Raw genomic sequence first — 18,629 nt, forward strand, 5'->3', positions numbered from 1 at the left:
ATCATCATGATGATGTTGCAAGCGACTGGCAGGGGTACGATTTGTTTACGCATGTAAATTGTCTTCAATGCCTAAAACTGTTGTTCATGCCCTGTACGAATATTTTCCACTTAAAATATTTTGAACGCTTCGTTGTAGACAATCCAACGACGCCTCTATTCAACAATTAAGATTTCCTATAAACCATCTTATCATTAAATTTTTTCACATCAGAATTTTATTAACCTTCATGAGAAAATTTAAATTGGCCCCAAGTCTTTTAGATGAGAAAACTTCATAATTTGCACGACATGTGTCTGCCAGTGTGGTCATTTTTTCTTTTGTGGAATGTTATGTGGGTAATTTAAACTCAAGTTTAAATTTCGTGACTATAAACGGTCATCATACCGGAAAACGCACTTGAAAACGCTTTGTCAAATTATAACTGATACATGCTAAAATTAAGTAATAAAACCAGCAATTTTTATTCGCGAACAATCATTATTGTTCATTTAAAAATAATGAGGTCTATTGCGGGGTGAACCCTAATGAGTTTGACCTGTATAAACAAATGAGAAGCCATTCTCTGTATGGCGAATTCATTCCAGCCGCACTTTGAGGCTAAGATATGCTTTCAAATGCCAAACAAAATAACGATTCTCCGTGAAGTACTTGACAAATTGCTATATGTTAGGTGCTGTGCTGGGTGTGTGCAATTAGTACGGTGAATGGTACAAGTTTGCAGCCTATGTTAAAAGATCACCATCTGATATTTCGAAATATTATTTATCTTCCATTTTACGCTATACTTTGCTGGCAAAAAGTTGTTAGTGGTTACAAGGCAGCGCAACGAATACTCAATAGTGTACCACATTAGTAAAAAGAATTCAGTATCGTCAAACAAACCTGTTTAAGTACCTGGCTCCGGTTAGTTCAAAAGTCTGGCGACAAGTTTTAGTTTTCTTTTTTACACATTTAATAATACGCCACTCCTTTTTTTTAAGGTGTTTATTATATGTGTTAATCATATCGGTTTCGTTTTATTTTATTGCAACGCTCCAAATTTTGTAAGTATGTGTCGCTAACTATTTGGTAGTTTGCATTTGAGATTTACTGAAGAATATACCCTGAGGCCTAGGCATAAAATGAAGATACAAGACCATATCATTGCCGGTTATTATGAGAACATTTTGACGATGTGGAATGTTACCCCTGGCGTCTCTTAAATCTGGTGCGACAGAAGATTAGAAAATTAAGGCCTAATTTTTTGCTGGAAAGATTTGTATCGTGTCTATCCATGATATAATTTTATCCTAAAACTAATTTGCATATGCTGTCACTTGACTTATAACTACCACCAAATGAGGCACACCACAGATTAAAACGATTATCCTTTAACGTTTGCACGCGCATTTACCGGAACAACATCTCCATTATCACGGAGTACGTATGTTTAGTCTTTTGCCTCGTCAGCATTGTCAAGGCAAAAGACAACAAGGTTGTCACCATGTTTGTGCTAAAGTCCTGCTTACTTAAAACAACGTGCAGTGCAATTATGTCAAGGAGGGATTTATTGAAAAGAGTACTTTGATGCCCAAAAATGGGTATGGTCAGCCTAGGCTACACTGGAACGTAAATAGCTTAGTTCACTCCTAGGCTTCTTACTTTAGGCAACCAAAATATTACAAGAAGTTTCTTATCTAGATCACGACATAAGATGTTTTGATATTTATTATGAAGGTGTGCTGTTGATAGGGACAAATGTCAATCATTTATACAAGCATATGATACACATGCTATACATTTATATTAGATCGTAAAGCAGTTGAACAACATGCAATATTTAGGCTATAATGAACGGAAGATCTATTGACAAAACATATATAAAGCACTGAGAAAATGATTTCCTCTGACATGAAAACTTGCCAGAAGTTGCAGGATTTGCTAGCTTTGAGAAGTTTTACTTTCCCCTGCAGAATTGGGCATTGCTTTATAGTTGCAACAAACTAGTAAATGTGCTTTGCCTTCAGGCGCTAATCGTTCTTGGTAAACCAGCTGCGATCTTATCGACAGCAGCAAAGGCTTCAAAATGCCAGAGAACTTAAATCTTACTTTATTCTTAAAAGTCATCCCCATGAATTTTGAAACGTCAATAAAACAAACAATATAATCAGTTTTATCAGAACTTACTGTTTGTTTTTGTCACAAATCAAAATGTTCTCATCCCAAACGTAAGAATGTGTCGCATTTGTCACAAAACGTCAGAATTACAAAATACTCTAAATCACTTTGGGAGCAACAATCTTTATCATTTCCACTATACGTAAATGGAGGAACGTCAAAAATATAGTTCATAACAAAAATTGCCTTGATACATTTATCTTGCAACACCATTCTCGTTGTTCTATGCGACCGCCAAATATAGGTATTACTAACTCTGGCCAACGGCTTTGACCCTTAGGTTATGTATTATCATGCAGATATCAAACTTACTGTTGATGATAGCAATGTTTTACAACAAAGGTCGTTTGTACCACCTTAGGAAACGTGTATATGACTGGTTGTTTTTTCAGGTAAGCCAGTTTATATTATACCTTTGTCGCGTCCCACCTTGTCTGCCGGAAACACGTTTGGGCACTGAAGCAGCCAAAAATCGCCAGCAAGGCTTCTCCTGATCGTACTATAACAATTTAAGCGACTTTTATAGCTTTGCTCTAATTTATGGAATACTCTGATATCGGGCATTACGAAGCACAGTACAGCGTTCATATTTTATTATTTTGTATTTTTGAGTTTGACTTCATGGTGCTAAAGCAAAAAACGTAAAGAATTTATTTATAGAGCAACATAGTAGCCTAAATTACAATAGACCTACTGTAACTTTTGTTGGGCAATCTTTGGTGTTACCTTTGCTAAAGCATTTATTTACAATTTAGTTAGATAAACATATATACTACAATTAAGCAGAATTGGAGGCAGTTTTGTTTTCAAATGTTAATCTCTTTTATCAGTTTGGCAAAATGTTCTAAACAAATCTTAAAATCACCGATGTCTTTTTAAAGCAGTAAAATGGCTTGAATTTTGTCAAACGGAGCACGCTTAAACGTGTGATGCAAAGGTTAATAACATTTAGATCTTAAATCACAGTGAACGAACAAGTGCATCTGGAAAATCAAAAAGCAATATACTGAAAATTTTACAATACAAAGTGAAAACGTTTAGTTTACAGACGGGGTCACCCCTTGTGGAGTCTTGCGCACGTTAGGATGAACATAAGCAGTTCGCGAACTTGTCATGAAGGAATTGTATATTTCTTTTATTGAATTGTGGTCTAGTTCCGGCTGATGTCCAGGAAAGGATGTCGCCTCTTTACCTGTGTTTAGAGACATAGGTAAGTGGATTAGTTTGCCACCATATGAATGTATCTTAACAGTCGATCCGTTCAAACTTTCTTTACAGTAAGTAAAATCACGCTCGTTCCTGTTCACGTGTACACGACCCTGTTTTAATAACCTGGGACATTTGTCATTCAATCTTTTTGGAGAATCCTGTTTACTATAGCTATTAGCTTGTCTGCGTGGAAACATATGCTACGCAGCTACCTGCCAAATTTTTCAGTTCTAGTTTTTTTGAAGAATCATCGATTCCAACTGGTTTTTGATTCTTGCTGTAGTCATTGGATGACGTACTTTCAAAATAGTGAGCGTGCTAAATGACATAAATTATAAAACAAAACATAGTTTTCAAAAAGTAATGTTTTTTTATCGTAAGAGTGGAATTTTGTTTAATTAATTTATTACGTCACGCGTTTAATTTGAAGTCAGTTAATCGGTTTAGCTTCCTACTTAATGAATTTTTTTCAAACCTGGGATGGAAGCGGCTTTTCCTCCAGTGCGCAGTGGATGTTGTATCTTTCCTCATTCCAGTTTCCGATCAGCGTCTGCTTACCGTAGCCACTTTCTTTATTACTGCATCTCCAGCCAAATTGTGTGAATTTTAGTTGATCGTGGGTATGCGTCCACACCTCAGCAAGTCCTAAAGCGAAAACGTAAACAATGAGATGTGTTTCTGAATGAAGATATTTTGGCAACGCATAACGCAAGGCAGATTGTGGCACTGTACGTTACCCTTAGGATTGGTCATAGTTTGATACCGGTGTTTTTAAGCCGCACAACCCTGGTGACTGCCTCCGGTTGTCACTTCTTTGTCACTTAAAATTTCTATGTGTTTATGTTTTCGCATTTTACGGTTAGGTTATGACTAAAGGGTTGATGTCCTAGCAAATGTTTTTTGGATCGTCTGTTTTGTAGCTCAAAATTTTACTGGAAAATGCCTCGCGTACGTGATGAATTAAGCGTTGCTTGAGGTGCCGGTAAACAAAATTATCTTGCAACCAACTGAGAAGTCCGATAATTAATTATTTAACCTACTGTTATTACAATCCATTTACCGTGTCGCACTGTGAATCAGAAAATACACCATACGGTTTTGGTTTTAGTTAAAAATGACTGATATAATCAGCCATAAAATAATGCAAAATACCTTTGCTTAGCGTAATTAAGTTGTTAGTGATTTAGTAAATAGATCTGGTTGAATATCAAGTTTAATTTATCCAGTTTCAACTGTATTTCATAGATATCACAACAAACCCTGGAAAGCTCTTTGATAGCCTAGTTACTGTAGTGAAACTGCACTTGGTGGAATCATATGAGTACATTATAACGCGGTAAGCGTTTGTGATTACTCACCTGAAGCCCTTACTTCATAGCAAAAAGCAGGATCTCTATGCGTTTCCTGCAAAGACATGGCCTAATTTACAAAAGCTGATAAATTTACACAGTAAACTTCCCGCACGGAACTATCAATTGCAGCTGTGATCGTCGTTATAGTAACTTGTTGTGGTGCGCCTGACACCTTGCGGATACATTTTACGTTTTTAATAAAAGCGTCGGGCTAATAGCCATCTAAAATGATAAACGCCTAGGATGTTGATCACATGCTATCTTAATCTGAATCTTTTTTGCACGTCATTCGTAATGACTGGACTGTGTTGATATTTTCGTAAATAAATACTATGAGGTCACGCCGCGCCCAGCCAAAACGTAAATATGTGCGTTTCATAAGAAAAGTTCCCTCTGACGCACTGATGATTTCCCAAATTCCAGTATTCCGTCAAACAAACAGATTAACTCAGTTAAGTATTAAACAGTTTTACGTAATATTTACAGCATCATAGATAATGTTAGCTAAGACATTACACGGTTAGTTTGTTTTTTTTGTTTTTTTTTATTAATTGGAAACAACAATCAATCAACCTGGATTAATTTTTGACAAATTCTTACTACTACATAACATGACACGTAATTAGGAATGAGAATTACCACGTATATTATATATTATGACAAAATTGTTTTTTAGGGGTTGATAAGTGAAAATCTATACAAAAAAATTCATTCAGTTTCTATTCATAGAAATAACGAGTAGCATAGCACTGGAATCTGATGTTGCTTACCAAGCACATATAATGGAATGAAAAACAATTAGATATGTTGGCTCAAAGCACAAAGTACTGAATGAACTCAAATCAAGTTGAATAAAGAGACAAAATTAACACCGACCGCATACCAAAGCAACTTGGATATGTTGCAGGCATGCAGTTTCAGCCACAATAATTGAAAATAATGAAACTGCATGATTTGGCTATATGGAATTATACAGTTACATGGAACTTTTTGCAAACAGTTGGTATGATGAACAGCAATTACAACATATATGTACAATTACAACTATATGGATTTTTTGAAGCCTTTAGGAAATGGCAGCAACTGCAAGCGGCACGCCACGATTTGGTTCGTACGGGTTCTTCCTCTCCACCATTTTGATGCAGTCAATGATAGGACAGACACTGAGACAGAGGGTACAGCCTGTGCATGTGTCCTGTACTGTAGGCAGATGTGTTTCCGGGTCAAACACAATAGCCTGGTAGCCAGAATCGTTGCATGTCATGTAGCATTTTCCTACATTAGAAACGAAAAGGTCACATCTTCATATAAAGCAATAAGCTGTAAAGTGTAAAGCAACAGGCAATGATCATTCCGCATCAACAGCAACCGACGAAAGATGAGGTATGATGTACCGTATGTCAATTTTAGGCGAAAAACTTACCGCAGTTAATGCACATTTCCGGATCAATGATGGCGACCACTTGTTGTTTGTTATTGAGGTCGTTATAAGCGCCTATGGTGGGCAGGGACGCGCCGATTACCTCTCTGACCTGCAAAATTAACAGAGGATATATTCTGAAGTCACAATCAGACATTTACATCGATAAAATTCATACCATTGTCAACGAGAACGTTAATTTTATATTGGCAGACGTCATACCACAAATAAATTTGATTACACCTTGATATATAATAATTTTTGAGGAAGTAATCCGTTCTGAACGCCTTATTTGGGGTGTGATGAACGTCGGTTTGTTAACGACGTAAGTGATTTAGTTTAGGATGACATAGTTGTTAAGTGGCGGACAGGTACCGATCCCAATGCAATAGAAGGTTCAAGAGTTACATTTAAATCGTGGCGGTTCCGGATTTTAAACAAATGCCATTTGTATTCGACTTCGATAGAGTTGTAATTAACGATCACGGTAACCTGAGGTTTATAATTAATTCCTGTCAAAACGGCAAACTTATATAAAACGAGAAACTGTTAATCGCGCGTCCACATTTCACTTCAGTCCAACAAGGAAACTCTGGTGCGAGGCTGCATTGCTGTTTGGTCCAACGTGGGAATTTGGCGGCTATTTGCAACACCATCGTATATATACCAAACGCAACATGCTTCAAAACAGACAGAAAAACTTCAATTGCGCTGTCGTCCAGTGGTGGGAAAACAGCAAGAAGCAAAAGTCATTGGGCAAGTATATTGACCTCGATGAGTTTTTGCCGTGTTGTACACTCAAAATATAGATCGTTTGTGATTTTATACAGGAAATATTACCGCAATGTTCCCATGGGAATGCCTTTTATTGTTTGCAGGTGTAGCAACTGATGTCTATCTGACAAACCGTTTTAACCTTTATTTGACTGCTTCTTTTATATTTTTGTTTTTGAAAAGTAATGTTCTTTGAATAAAGATCTGCACAGCTTTAATAATACAAACAAATCTATTTTAAAACCATTGCAACTTCCATGTTGATTGGTTAATGACTATTACGACTTTTCATTCAACTTGTTTAACTGCAAACTTACCGATGGTACGTTGGTGGTAGGAATGTACAGAGGGCGATCTTTCGGAGGAGCCTTCCTCTCATCCAGAAGAAGTTCATCTTTCTTGATTTTCGAAAGGATTTCTTTTCTCTCTTTCTTATAGGGACCAAAATTTGGCATATCCTTTAAAACGCAAATTTCACAATTGTAAATGTTTCATGCAAAATTCGTTTATTAAAGTGTTACGTTTTATACCGAACGAAAAAAAGTAATTATATTGTAAGACAGAATATTGGTATCCTTAAAAGCTGTCTCCCTATTCAAACAACCAACAAGTAACCGACATGATACCTTTCCGACCAAATCCCGAATTCGTAGAGTTGGCTTTCCAAGCTGGTGTGGTAACGTAGGACAACTTTGACCATCCCATTGGTTCAAGGCATCAATGCTGCGCAGATAGAGTAAGGTCTTCAAGCCACTGACGTAATCATCTATCAGAGTGAAGTCCTGGTTCTGTATGGCGCTGCAAACCTAAAAAACGAGCACCGTACCTTTCCATACTGCACTGGATTGCGCTCAGCACTATACAAAACAGACGAGACAAATGCAACAAAAAGTACACCATTTGTTTAAATCCCATATTGCCTTACCTGTAAGATTGTAGCGCCAGCGTGGAGATATTGCAAACCTGCTTCTGCTGAATCGATACCACCAGTAGCTAGTATGGGAAAATCAGGAAGTTTTCGGGCTATCGCAGAGACCGCACGAAGAGCAATTGGTCTTATAGCATTACCTGCATATCACAATACCATAGTACAGGGTACATTACTGTAAATGTGCTTTTGCGTATTGCATGAGAGAGTATCTTAATGTCAGTATTATTTGCAAACCTGACACGCCGCCGTAAGTTGTTTTATGATCTTTTCCAACTGAAGGCCACGCCGTTGTATTTCCCCTTAATCCCATCAGGCCAGATACGGTGTTTGTGGCTGTGACACCGTCAGCACCACCTACGTCAGCAAAATTATAGATAAGTCAGTTCAATGTGGTTTAACGGACATGATTAGGTTATGAACAAGATTTGAACATTGAACATGTTAAAAAAGTTACTTAAACAAGTTCAGCCATCACCAAAGACAGTCATACCACTAACTACCTTCTTTTGCTGCTTTTGCAATTTCGACAATATCAGTGACGTTAGGGGTCAGCTTGGCAAAGAAAGGTATTTTTATGGCAGCCCGAACCCACTTCGAGATGTTTTTGACCATTTCGGGGTTCTGTCCACAGGCCAGCCCCATACCACGTTCTCCCATACCGTGTGGACAGGACAGATTGAGTTCCAGGGCATCCGCCTTTGAAGCCTGAAACATAGCAGGTATCAAATGTTATACTGTCATAGATTCAGGTTAGCTGGTAGTCACCATTGATGGAAATGTTTTATGGTGAAGCCATTTAACATCCAGCCAGACGTGTGGGTAATATAACAACGCCAATTTCGAATGCGTGTGTGTCAACCAACATACAATGCAGACATTGTTTTAATAGAATTGTTAACAATTTCATCAAAATTTTTTTCACATTTTCAAGGTTAAACGGCGAATGACCTGTTCATCCAGTGAGTTTAGCAAATTGGTAAAGGTCTGACTTGTTTTGAAAACAGACCTTCAACTGGTAGGTGGTTATTAAAACCTGTGGCAGGCAAAACACTTCGAAATTGATAACAAACAACTTGATTTGAAGTAAACGTATTAGCCGCGCAATATTGCTATGGAAACACAAAATGTTTTCAGATTGTGGTGGCGATTAAACTTCGGAATACTACGCGTTGAGTCATGGGAATAACCCAGCTCGTTTCGGCAGATCCTTGATGAAAGCCAACAGTGTGCGACAATTTCGTTTTAAGGGGCACGGTTGCTTTGCTTGTACAGAAAAATACGAATTTTACGGTACCTCTGCTCTCTTGGCCAACACCGTCCAATCTTCCTCGCTGTATCCGCACATAATGCTCGCGATAACAATCTGAAATCAAAAGCAAAAAGATTTTTTTTCTAATCGCATGACATCATCGGATCTGTGACACGTGCGAAATCGGACGAGGGGAATTTTTCCGGATGGCCAAGCCCATTGTACAAATAAACAGTAAAAGTATAAAAGACTTATTCAATTTCTAATACCATACCGGATAGAATCGTTCAAACCGCCTGTCACTTTAATCAAATGTTACTGGCTTTCACATAAGTTCATTTGCACTGTTGCCACAACTCGCGGTTGCTACTACACAGTTAACACTTTACAGACTCCTGAAACCTTTCGGCGTAAAGGAGACTCATGCATGAAAGCATAAATATTAAGGCATCACGAAATGTAGAGTTATTTGATGATTTTTAATCGCATCTGAACAAAAGCTACTCGCAGCGACAATAATACAAGAATAATAACAACCAACGCAGAAGAAACCTGAATAGAAGCAACAAACAACGTATAACATCTTTGGAATTCTTTGCTGACAGTGCGACGTATGGACCATGCCTTTGTTCTACAGCATTCAGTCAATGATAAGCAGCACATGAAGCTGTACAGCAACAGGCGAACCCACAAACACATCCATTTCATCTTCATTAACCTTCTTGGCCTCAATACGCATCAGGTTGTTAAGCACAAGGAGAACGTTTCATTAATTTAAAAAGAGTATATCCCCTGGAAGATAATGACTCTGCTAAATGCGTTTGACCTGCTTTGAACTTCAAAGAGTTACGTAACAGAAATAACTGTGGTAGAAAAGTCAGAGGGTCTTTCGGCAGATGGCGCTAAAGTACAAATAGATGACAGGCCCCGGCAGCGGCAAGCCTTTGTCCATCAGCATACATGCATTCATACCACACATGTTGCTGCTAAACAAAGACCATCCGCTAAACACGGGCAATATCACCTTTCCAGAATATACTAGTTTCATGTTATCGAAACCATGTCCTGAGTTGCTTTGGGAAAGCAATGTGAGAAAAGGACTTGACCTTAGAACGCAGGCATTTGGCCAGAGCCGCCAGGAGCGACCACGTGAAACCTGATCACGTTCTTTTCATTTATTATTATCGAAAGATAAACTTTACATTGCGATTTGACATTTACCAGCGGAAGATATGTCGTTTACATAGAAGTTCTATTGTCTGCGTGCTTTGGCCTGTCTGTCAACTGTAAAGAAGAATGACGCAACGCATGCTTTTGGTAGAAAGCAGTTTTAGCGCTGAAAACGCTGAATTTGTGTACCTTGTCCGGAAAGTCACGCTTCAGTTCCGTCACAGTCCTGCACCAATATTCGCACGTCTTCTCGCTGATGAGTTCAATATTGAGAAAGGAACCCATCCCGGGACCATAGATGTGTCCAGATGTTGTGCCACGGACAATACGAGGCGACACGTTGGTTACAATATCCTGGAATCAATGAGATTGACCATGTTTAACAAACTTTACGTTAATTGGTAGGTTAACTGGTTAACTACATACCTTTGTAATTTATTGAACGTGTTATGTTATATATTTACTGTAATAAATCTCTATGCATACTCTTGAATAGGCGTGCTTGTGCTATTTTTCATTGATATATTTTACTTGCAAATGTGCTCAGCTGTCGTTTGTAGAAGTAAGAATGTTACCTTCTCCAGCGAGTAAGTTTTAGTGAGGGCAAACCCCCACCCTGCCTCGAATCCTCTCCTTATCATGGCTGCTGTTGTGGTCGGTGGAGCACTGGCCAGACCAAACGGATTAGGGAAGTGTAACCCGCACATTTCGACACTGACATCCACTTGATCTATCGGGGAGAAGAACTTGGGAAGAGCTGGTTCATCCGGAATAGCGATGCCGCCTAAGCTCTGAAATGATTCATAAAAAAGATTCAGTTAAAATTAGATGAATGATTGCAAACTGCCTGTTGCTCATTATTATTTAGTCATAATCGTCATTGAGAGCGACCAGTAAGAAATTACCTGTAGGTAACGATGCATGAAATGTGCAGCAGTTTTTCCATCATTTACTGACTCTACGGTGGTGTTGGCTACACCTGCTACATCGCCGCCCAAAAAGACCCATGGTTCGCTGGACTGTCCACTGGCTGCGTCCACATCGGGCAAACCCCAAGTATTTAGCTTGATTGGGCTCAAGGCTTCAATTACTATGGTAAATTCATATAGTGAAGTTAGCCACTTGTGCCATTATTTACCATACCACATTAACAGCCTGGTAAAATATGAAATACAAATACTGTATAAGGCAATCTTTCACAACTTTTGAGCTTATGGACGTCATTTCTAATAGACTAATAAAGAGTATATTTGAGCATCAAATATACGCACAGATCATACGAGATCAAACTCTAATGAAATACTTTTCAACGCCTGAGGACTATAAAGCCAAAGAAAAAGCAAATACGAATACAAAGGACAACCACACAATGCAATGTATAAAGACGACTGAAGTCAAGGCGGTTCACCCTGCAGTGGCGAGACGGAATGTCTGTTTCCAAGTTTAAATAGTAAGCTAGTAATTTGAGCCCTGACGACCTTACGAAACAGATAATAGCCAAGGTAAGTATGAGCTTGCACAAAAAAAGAGGGGACGCTGTGCCAGCTAAATCTGAAATCCCGTGTGTGAACAAATTTGTATAGGTGCGATTTCATGCTTCATTGACGAAGAGATATGAATAAGCGGTACCATTTGGCGCAAAAACTAAATATACCTTACAGTTGCAACCCTTGACATTGCCCAGAACAGCGACTACTATGTTATTTCGCAAAACGAAAACTATGTCTACCGTACACTCATTTTTAACAAGAAACTCTCGGTCAAAGCTTCTGGTTCTGGTAACTCAGCTTTAAGTTTCCTTTTTAAGTGCTGGCACAATTTTTATTTCAAAATTTTTGTCTGGAGTTTACTAACTTGCGAAAACATGACGCTAGTTCTAAATAAAAGTTAACTAAGAACAGACCTAGAGTTGTTTTCAAGTGGGAAAATGATAAAAAACAGCAAAAGTTTCAAACGAGGATAGTTTCTTCCTAAGTACCTGCGATACTAAGAGTTTTTAATTTGCTGGAAAAAAGCCTCTACAGCTATGTATGAAAAGTAAGTGTGTGTATTGCGAAAACGATTACGGTTATTAATTCACGTTTACGTTAAGTTCAGATGCGAAACACGCCGGGTAATGTTATGTTATCAGGTTTAATTTCCTTAGACCAAATGATCATTTATCCTTGATGTGGTGGACGTGGAACATAACCACGTACACTCGTACAGTATATCGATTTCTTGACATTGACGTGGGTGGCCATTTAAAACGATGTTTTAAATGGGACTAATTACAATATCGCAGAAGATATAACCCACTTGTTACTCTAGCCTCAGATAGTTAGCTGTCCTGACTCTTTATTAAATGCTAAGACTGGATAAGTCATTTGAATTTTAGTGGCATATTATAGCGACTTTGCACGATTTTAATGTTAGATCATCGTATTTTATCTCACTTCTCTACCTCATTGTCTTCGACACCATTCAACTGCAAATAAAGCTTACGAAGAATCTCACCACAGCACTACAGCTTCAGGATGTACGAAAATTATTCCGACTGAAGGTACCGTAGTCTATAACAACGATATACAACGCTTTACACAATAGATTATGGCTGATCCTTTCTTCCAAAAAATGAACTGAAAGCATTTAAATTTATGCAGATTACATACCTGAAATAAATAACTTGCCAAGATGAACCTACCACTACCACTAGCAGGATATGGATTACCAGAAAGCTAAATTTTTAATCTCTCAGCCACTTAACAACACATACGTTTAACGCCCAAGCAGACCCGCACTAGACAGTATGTCTGAAAAGAACGTCGCGCCCTTTGCGACAGAGGAACGTTGAAAATGAACAACAAAAGCCAGTTCTGTTTGGTTACGCACCACTGACCTCGTTCTAATGAAAAATCAGATTGAACTTAACAAAGTTTAAACCAACAGGTCACAGCAGAAACACCGGTTCTGTTTGTGTTTGAATAAAGATTTGAATAAGATTAACTGTACAAGGCATTCACGATGCAAATTTTTAGGGATATATAAATCCCACTTCACATTTATTCGGCTTTTCTACAAACATATTATGGCAAAGAATTTAGCCAGAAGCAAAAATGCCATAAACGACCAATTTTAGTTGCAATGTTGAAAACATTAAGTATCAGCTAACCTGAGAAGACGTTAATAAACCATATAAGTCTTCCTTTAAAGTGGGGGGCAAGTCCAAAAACAAGTTGAGCTTACATGAAAGAACAATATTAATTGAACATATGGTAAAACATTTTTGAAAAATAATTCGTGGTCAGGTAGTTATCGGCAAAAGAAAATCGCAAAAAGTCTCAGTTCTTGGTCATCATTGTGACGTCGATTAAGGCTCTTGTTATGTCACAAATTAGTCAAGTTGCTTCACAATATGCTGCTACTGGTGCTTTCCTTGCGTGGTAGTCAACAACAGTAGTCAGAAGTGTAGGTCATAGGTTTTTAGCCTATGTCCAATTAGGCGATATGTGAAGAAATTAACAACGTGAAGCATTGTAATTGAATAATTTACGATTGTTTTTAACATAAAAACCCGGTAGCCCAATCATTTGCGTCCGTTAAGTTACGGTATCTTTAGGACCACATAGGCTACCCGTCAAACCGGTACCGTACTGATCGCCGTCGTTGGGCTTTAGACAGTCACCTATCAAGCTATTGGCAGTAACAGATACATACGTGATATACAGTGGAACCAAATAGGTATTGCTAAATTTATGAATGTTGTCTGTGATCACCTATGACATCACAAGAGCCTTCATCTACGTCACAGATAAGGCCAATCTTGCGATTTTCTTTTGCTTATAATTACCTAACCAAAAGTATTTTTCAAAACTAGCATGAGCATGGAACAAAAGCAATACGATTACAGGTATAATACATATTTTTATTAAAGAAAATAAGTGTCGGACATGCATTTCTTTTTCATTAGAGCAATTATTTAAATAAATACGAGAAAAGCATATTGTGAACTATCGTAAGGGATTCCTTCAAAAGTACTTACAAAGGAAAAAGTCCAGGATGTTTGTATATAATACGGTTTTTATGAGGTTATTCAGCATAGCTAAGATGCAAAAAGAAGTGCCAAATAGCAAGCAAGGGTGCGAAATAAACAATACGATCTTGTAGCATCATATCGCATGCCTTTTTATAGTTCACAATGCGTTTTTCCCCGTATTAATTTAAATATCCGCTCTAATGAAAAAATTAGAACGTCTGAAATCAAATTAGCTGTAATAAATTTACTTATCAACTTGCAAGCATTAGTTTTTTTAACTTCCGGTACTCAAAGGAAATTTTAATACACCTGCACCTAATTCATTTAATACATTAAAATAACTTCAATATTATATACGTCAATATCGATCAATCAGTCAATCCAGTCGGGTACGACATAAAAGTTTTTCTTTTCGCAATGAAATTTCTAGCCCTGTTGTTTACGACCTTTCCAGGCAAAATCGCGTGATTATGACGTCATTGGTAACCACGCGTGCGGTTTCACAATGAACGCCAAAGAGAGAAAAACGAAGCTTATAAATGACAAGGCGACGAGCAAGCCAAGGTAACGATTACGCAGGGAGCCCGAATCCAATTGCTTTTTTGATGCTTGAGGGGAGCGAGACTCTAATTTGAACGTTTGCATTTTTTGTAAAAGCTAACAAATTAGTTACAATTAAACTTGAAACGCATAAGTAATATATTAGCCCTATATTTTTGCGCATAGTATATACACGTAATACGGAATTACATAGCATTTTCACACAATATCGATTCAGTTGGAACTTCTGATCAGAGAGAAACGATAAAGTTAATTAAAGTGACTGGGTACAATCGAATCGCTTTCAATTTCAACAGAAAATCATTAACCGCTTGACTGAAATAATTCTGCAAAATCCATAACCGATAATTACGTCTAACGTGTACGGCTGTAAGCAGATAACGGTATCCCTGCAACTCGAAACCAAAATTTGATAAACGAAGTAAATTCCTGTTGTTGGCGCAAAGTATGAAATCAATCGCCGGTTTACAGGCGGGCAGTAATGAAATAGGACACGGATTGTTTTTCACTTCCGAAGGACGTGCCAAGAATCACCACGCGATTTACAGCAAAGCAAAGCAACAAATCGAACTGTATATCATAATTCACACAAGGTGCGGTGTTGACTAAGCATACAGTACTTTAACCCGTCCACTGTTAGCAATCACAAATCTCACAAGAGGTATTGAGCACCTTGAACCGATCAAAATTTAGGAGTTTAATTTTATCGACGGGACAACATATTCGCCTATCAATGTGCTTTACGCAAATAGTCTATGCATGACCTATATCACCCGCACTGTTCATGTAATTCCATCGTTATAAATGGGCGGGCGTGTTTAAGACTTTTAGCAAACTAGAGGGCAGGAGAAATGGGTTCGTATATATCCGGAAAGGTCGTTTTTGGAGCATGATTCACCGCGCGGAATGCTGTGGCATTTAGTAAAATCCATTCTTTCAGAAGTCATCACTATTTTAAGTTGTGTAGAAAATAACTAAGTTATGACTGGGAAGGGTACTTCCGACATCCAATTAGCGTAGGCGTTTAGAAACCACTGGCAACAACACTTCCGTTGGTAAGACCTTAGCTCGACTTTTTCTTTTATGATACGCAAATAGCTTGTTACATCCTTGTGGAGAAAACGCTTGATCGTTATAGGTAAAGGTGAACCAAACATGTCTTCATATTAAGATCAGACTAATTTTCGCAAAATAGCCTAAATTTACTTCCACTACTATAATTTTAAATACAAAGTATTTTGAAATGGTATTACACGTTATAAAAATAAAGCAGCTTTCAGTTTAGTAGGTACTGCCTTCCGTCCGGTAAATACAACCTTAAACAATTATTAGCCAAAGTCAACTGCCACTTCACGGCGCAAGTGTTACCAAGAAACACGTTAATGTCGTAAAAGGCTTTCGACTTAAATTTCACCTTCCTTTGTTGGACTAAGAAAATCTTATGGCAAGCAATAAGCATAATATACGTGACCGAGGTTTTCCGATAAGTCTTTGTGCAAAACGTTTCTTTAAAAGACGACTTGTTCATAAAATAAAATATCTGGTTTTATTTTCAAACATAGCAAAGCTTTTCACTAAACGCTCGCAGATGTCTAAAGACGCCAAAACAGCTTTCGCGAACCAACTGCATGCACACAAGCTTGGCCTATGCAAAACGACGACCTAAATATGCAAACTGACCCCGTGCGAACCGCACCAAAATCAATAAAGCATACGTCGAACCATTTGCCTTGCAAGGCCACGAGAGTTCGCCGAAATAAAAAATTATCTGTGACCTTCAAATTGACGGTCTTCGACTAATTCGACTTAGACCACGATAGCGCGTATAGATTTTAAACGATTAGGATTAGTGTACGCCTTAGGATCAGCTCAGCATATAATGACCAAACTAATAACTTTATTCTATTAATTAATCAGGATTATTTGGCATTCAAACGTACACAGCTGGGTATTGGTGAAGGCTACTAATACAGTATATTATTTTAATAATACAGCAAGTTATATTACATATTGGTATTTATGGTAGACTTGAGTGGTAGTGCTTGTTTACGCCGTTGATCAGCAAAATATACAAAGTGGAAAAAACATGATGCAATATTTGTCAAAGCGATTTGACCTTTCAAAAGTCACCAGTTTTACCTACGCCAAACACAGAATCTGACTTTTAATGCAAACCACTAACAAGCTAATACGAAAAGGCCAAACAGGCAATGTGACGTTTGACACAAAATCATAGCGGTGTAAAACATTTTGCCGTAAAATACGCTTCGAAAGTTTCTCCGAGAGACCTTTGCAAGTCAAAACAATTTTCAGGTAAACCAGTTATTCAGAGCGCCCTATATTCAAATCGTACAACACATGAAACGCATATTCCAGACAATAACCTACATTTCTGGATGAGCGTCCATGACGTCATCATCAGAACAAATTTAAAAAATATTGGAAAGGTCACTGTAGCCTACTGACTGAACTACTGAACTGACACTTAATAAGGGAAATTAAACCAGCAAAGTATTGATTATATACAGTAAAGAGACGTGAAGTTATTCTTTAGGCAATTTCTCTAAATATGTTACAGTGAAGGAAATATTCTGTTATTAGTAAAAAACGCGTTTCCACCTGTACCAGAACGACTTCTCTCTATGCAATCATAGTGCGCCATCTTTCGCAATACACACTATACCCAGCCGACAGCAATTTCCTTGTCTAGATCAGAACATATTTCGTGTGTGATATTTTCGGCTTTCGTAAATCGGAACACAAGGTAAACCGCCTACAGAAACCTTAAAATCGGTCGCGAAAAAGATTAGTAAAACATATGTGGACACTAAAAGCTCGATATAACCTTTCACCACAACATTCGATTTGACCACGCATGAAAACAACCACGCAACGAAAAGGTAACGAAAATAATTTCACTAAACAAACGCTCTCTTTGTGCTTATAATGTAAGCCTCAGAATAGAATACAGCAAAAATATACATTTCTCCAAACGCGGTTCGATTATTCCCAGCCGTAACCCTGCGCGCTATAGGTATGTACTTAGTGAAACCAAAAGATTTATCAAGATTTATGACAAGTGTAGGCCCAGCAGCTGCTTTCACGTGATACTGTTATGAGTCGGCACCAAACACACCTGGGACGAAGACACGGCGGATTAAAAACCAGCTCCATCATGTAGACTTGTCTTTCCCAACACACCACAAACATCAGCAAAAAGGGGAAAACGCATGGTATACCATAAGTTAAAGAGTCAAACGTATTTAGACATAAATAACAACATCCTCAATATGTTAATATGTGTAGACATATGTAGTTTGTATACGAAGGCTGATCGGCCTAGACATACCTGTATAATTACCACTTTTTGCTATCTTGCATTAATGTCTACTAAGCTAAATATTAGTTCATGCACAGCATTATCAGATATTAATATCGCTTATATTATCTGCTGTCTCCGTATATGTCTATATTATTTCAGTACGCTTTGTACATGTCCAAATATACAGCATACGAAGAATAGAAACTTTGAAAATGCAAAAACCTTTCTTATCTGCAAGCGTAGAACCAAAAGCAGAGATGACGTAATCGGTTTTCAGCCGGACCATCTGCTCTTCATCTTCGATCCATTTTCCGGAGTCGAGATCTTGCTCCGTGCGACAGAATCGGATACCCGTGATTCGTCCTCCTGCCCCGACGATCACCTCCTTTGGCGAGTGGAAGGGCATCATCTCGCACTTCTCCTCCCTGGCAAGATCCATCTGGAAGAAGCAGATGAAGACGTTAAT

At 38.0% G+C, this 18,629-nt stretch overlaps 2 protein-coding genes across 2 annotated transcripts in view; both read right to left on the reverse strand.

The window, feature by feature from the left end:
- Positions 1-2,716: 2,716 nt before the first annotated feature.
- Positions 2,717-4,848, reverse strand: LOC143459821 (cilia- and flagella-associated protein 68-like). The gene is made up of 4 exons (XM_076957111.1): positions 4,728-4,848; positions 3,845-4,014; positions 3,582-3,687; positions 2,717-3,352 (listed from the first exon to the last, which is right to left on the reverse strand). The coding sequence occupies exons 1-4, from the start codon at positions 4,783-4,785 to the stop codon at positions 3,198-3,200; spliced, it is 489 nt and encodes a 162-aa protein (XP_076813226.1). The 5' UTR covers positions 4,786-4,848; the 3' UTR covers positions 2,717-3,197.
- A 424-nt stretch (positions 4,849-5,272) lies between these two features.
- LOC143459982 (dihydropyrimidine dehydrogenase [NADP(+)]-like) overlaps positions 5,273-18,629 on the reverse strand; it is a 31,922-nt gene continuing 18,565 nt past the window's right edge. The window contains exons 10-21 of the mRNA XM_076957310.1: positions 18,386-18,602; positions 11,171-11,355; positions 10,841-11,056; positions 10,455-10,619; positions 9,141-9,209; positions 8,347-8,551; positions 8,081-8,200; positions 7,841-7,983; positions 7,542-7,721; positions 7,233-7,373; positions 6,145-6,253; positions 5,273-5,996 (exon numbers count right to left, since the gene is read on the reverse strand). Coding sequence (XP_076813425.1) covers positions 5,788-5,996; positions 6,145-6,253; positions 7,233-7,373; positions 7,542-7,721; positions 7,841-7,983; positions 8,081-8,200; positions 8,347-8,551; positions 9,141-9,209; positions 10,455-10,619; positions 10,841-11,056; positions 11,171-11,355; positions 18,386-18,602 — 1,959 coding nt within the window. The 3' untranslated portion in view covers positions 5,273-5,787. The remainder of the gene's footprint in view (positions 5,997-6,144; positions 6,254-7,232; positions 7,374-7,541; positions 7,722-7,840; positions 7,984-8,080; positions 8,201-8,346; positions 8,552-9,140; positions 9,210-10,454; positions 10,620-10,840; positions 11,057-11,170; positions 11,356-18,385; positions 18,603-18,629) is intronic.

The sequence above is a fragment of the Clavelina lepadiformis genome, chromosome 5 (assembly GCF_947623445.1).
Source record: "Clavelina lepadiformis chromosome 5, kaClaLepa1.1, whole genome shotgun sequence".
NCBI lineage: Eukaryota > Metazoa > Chordata > Ascidiacea > Aplousobranchia > Clavelinidae > Clavelina > Clavelina lepadiformis.

What these genes read in the sequence shown, in the direction of transcription:
- LOC143459821 (XM_076957111.1), bottom strand. Translation starts at nt 4,785, where the DNA reads ATGTCTTTGCAGGAAACGCATAGAGATCCTGCTTTTTGCTATGAAGTA. An exon ending in CTATGAAGTAAGGGCTTCAG is followed by an intron (nt 4,015 to 4,727) that starts GTGAGTAATCAC and finishes TTTTCGCTTTAG; the next exon opens with GACTTGCTGAGGTGTGGACG. An exon ending in AAAAGCCGCTTCCATCCCAG is followed by an intron (nt 3,688 to 3,844) that starts GTTTGAAAAAAA and finishes TATGTCATTTAG; the next exon opens with CACGCTCACTATTTTGAAAG.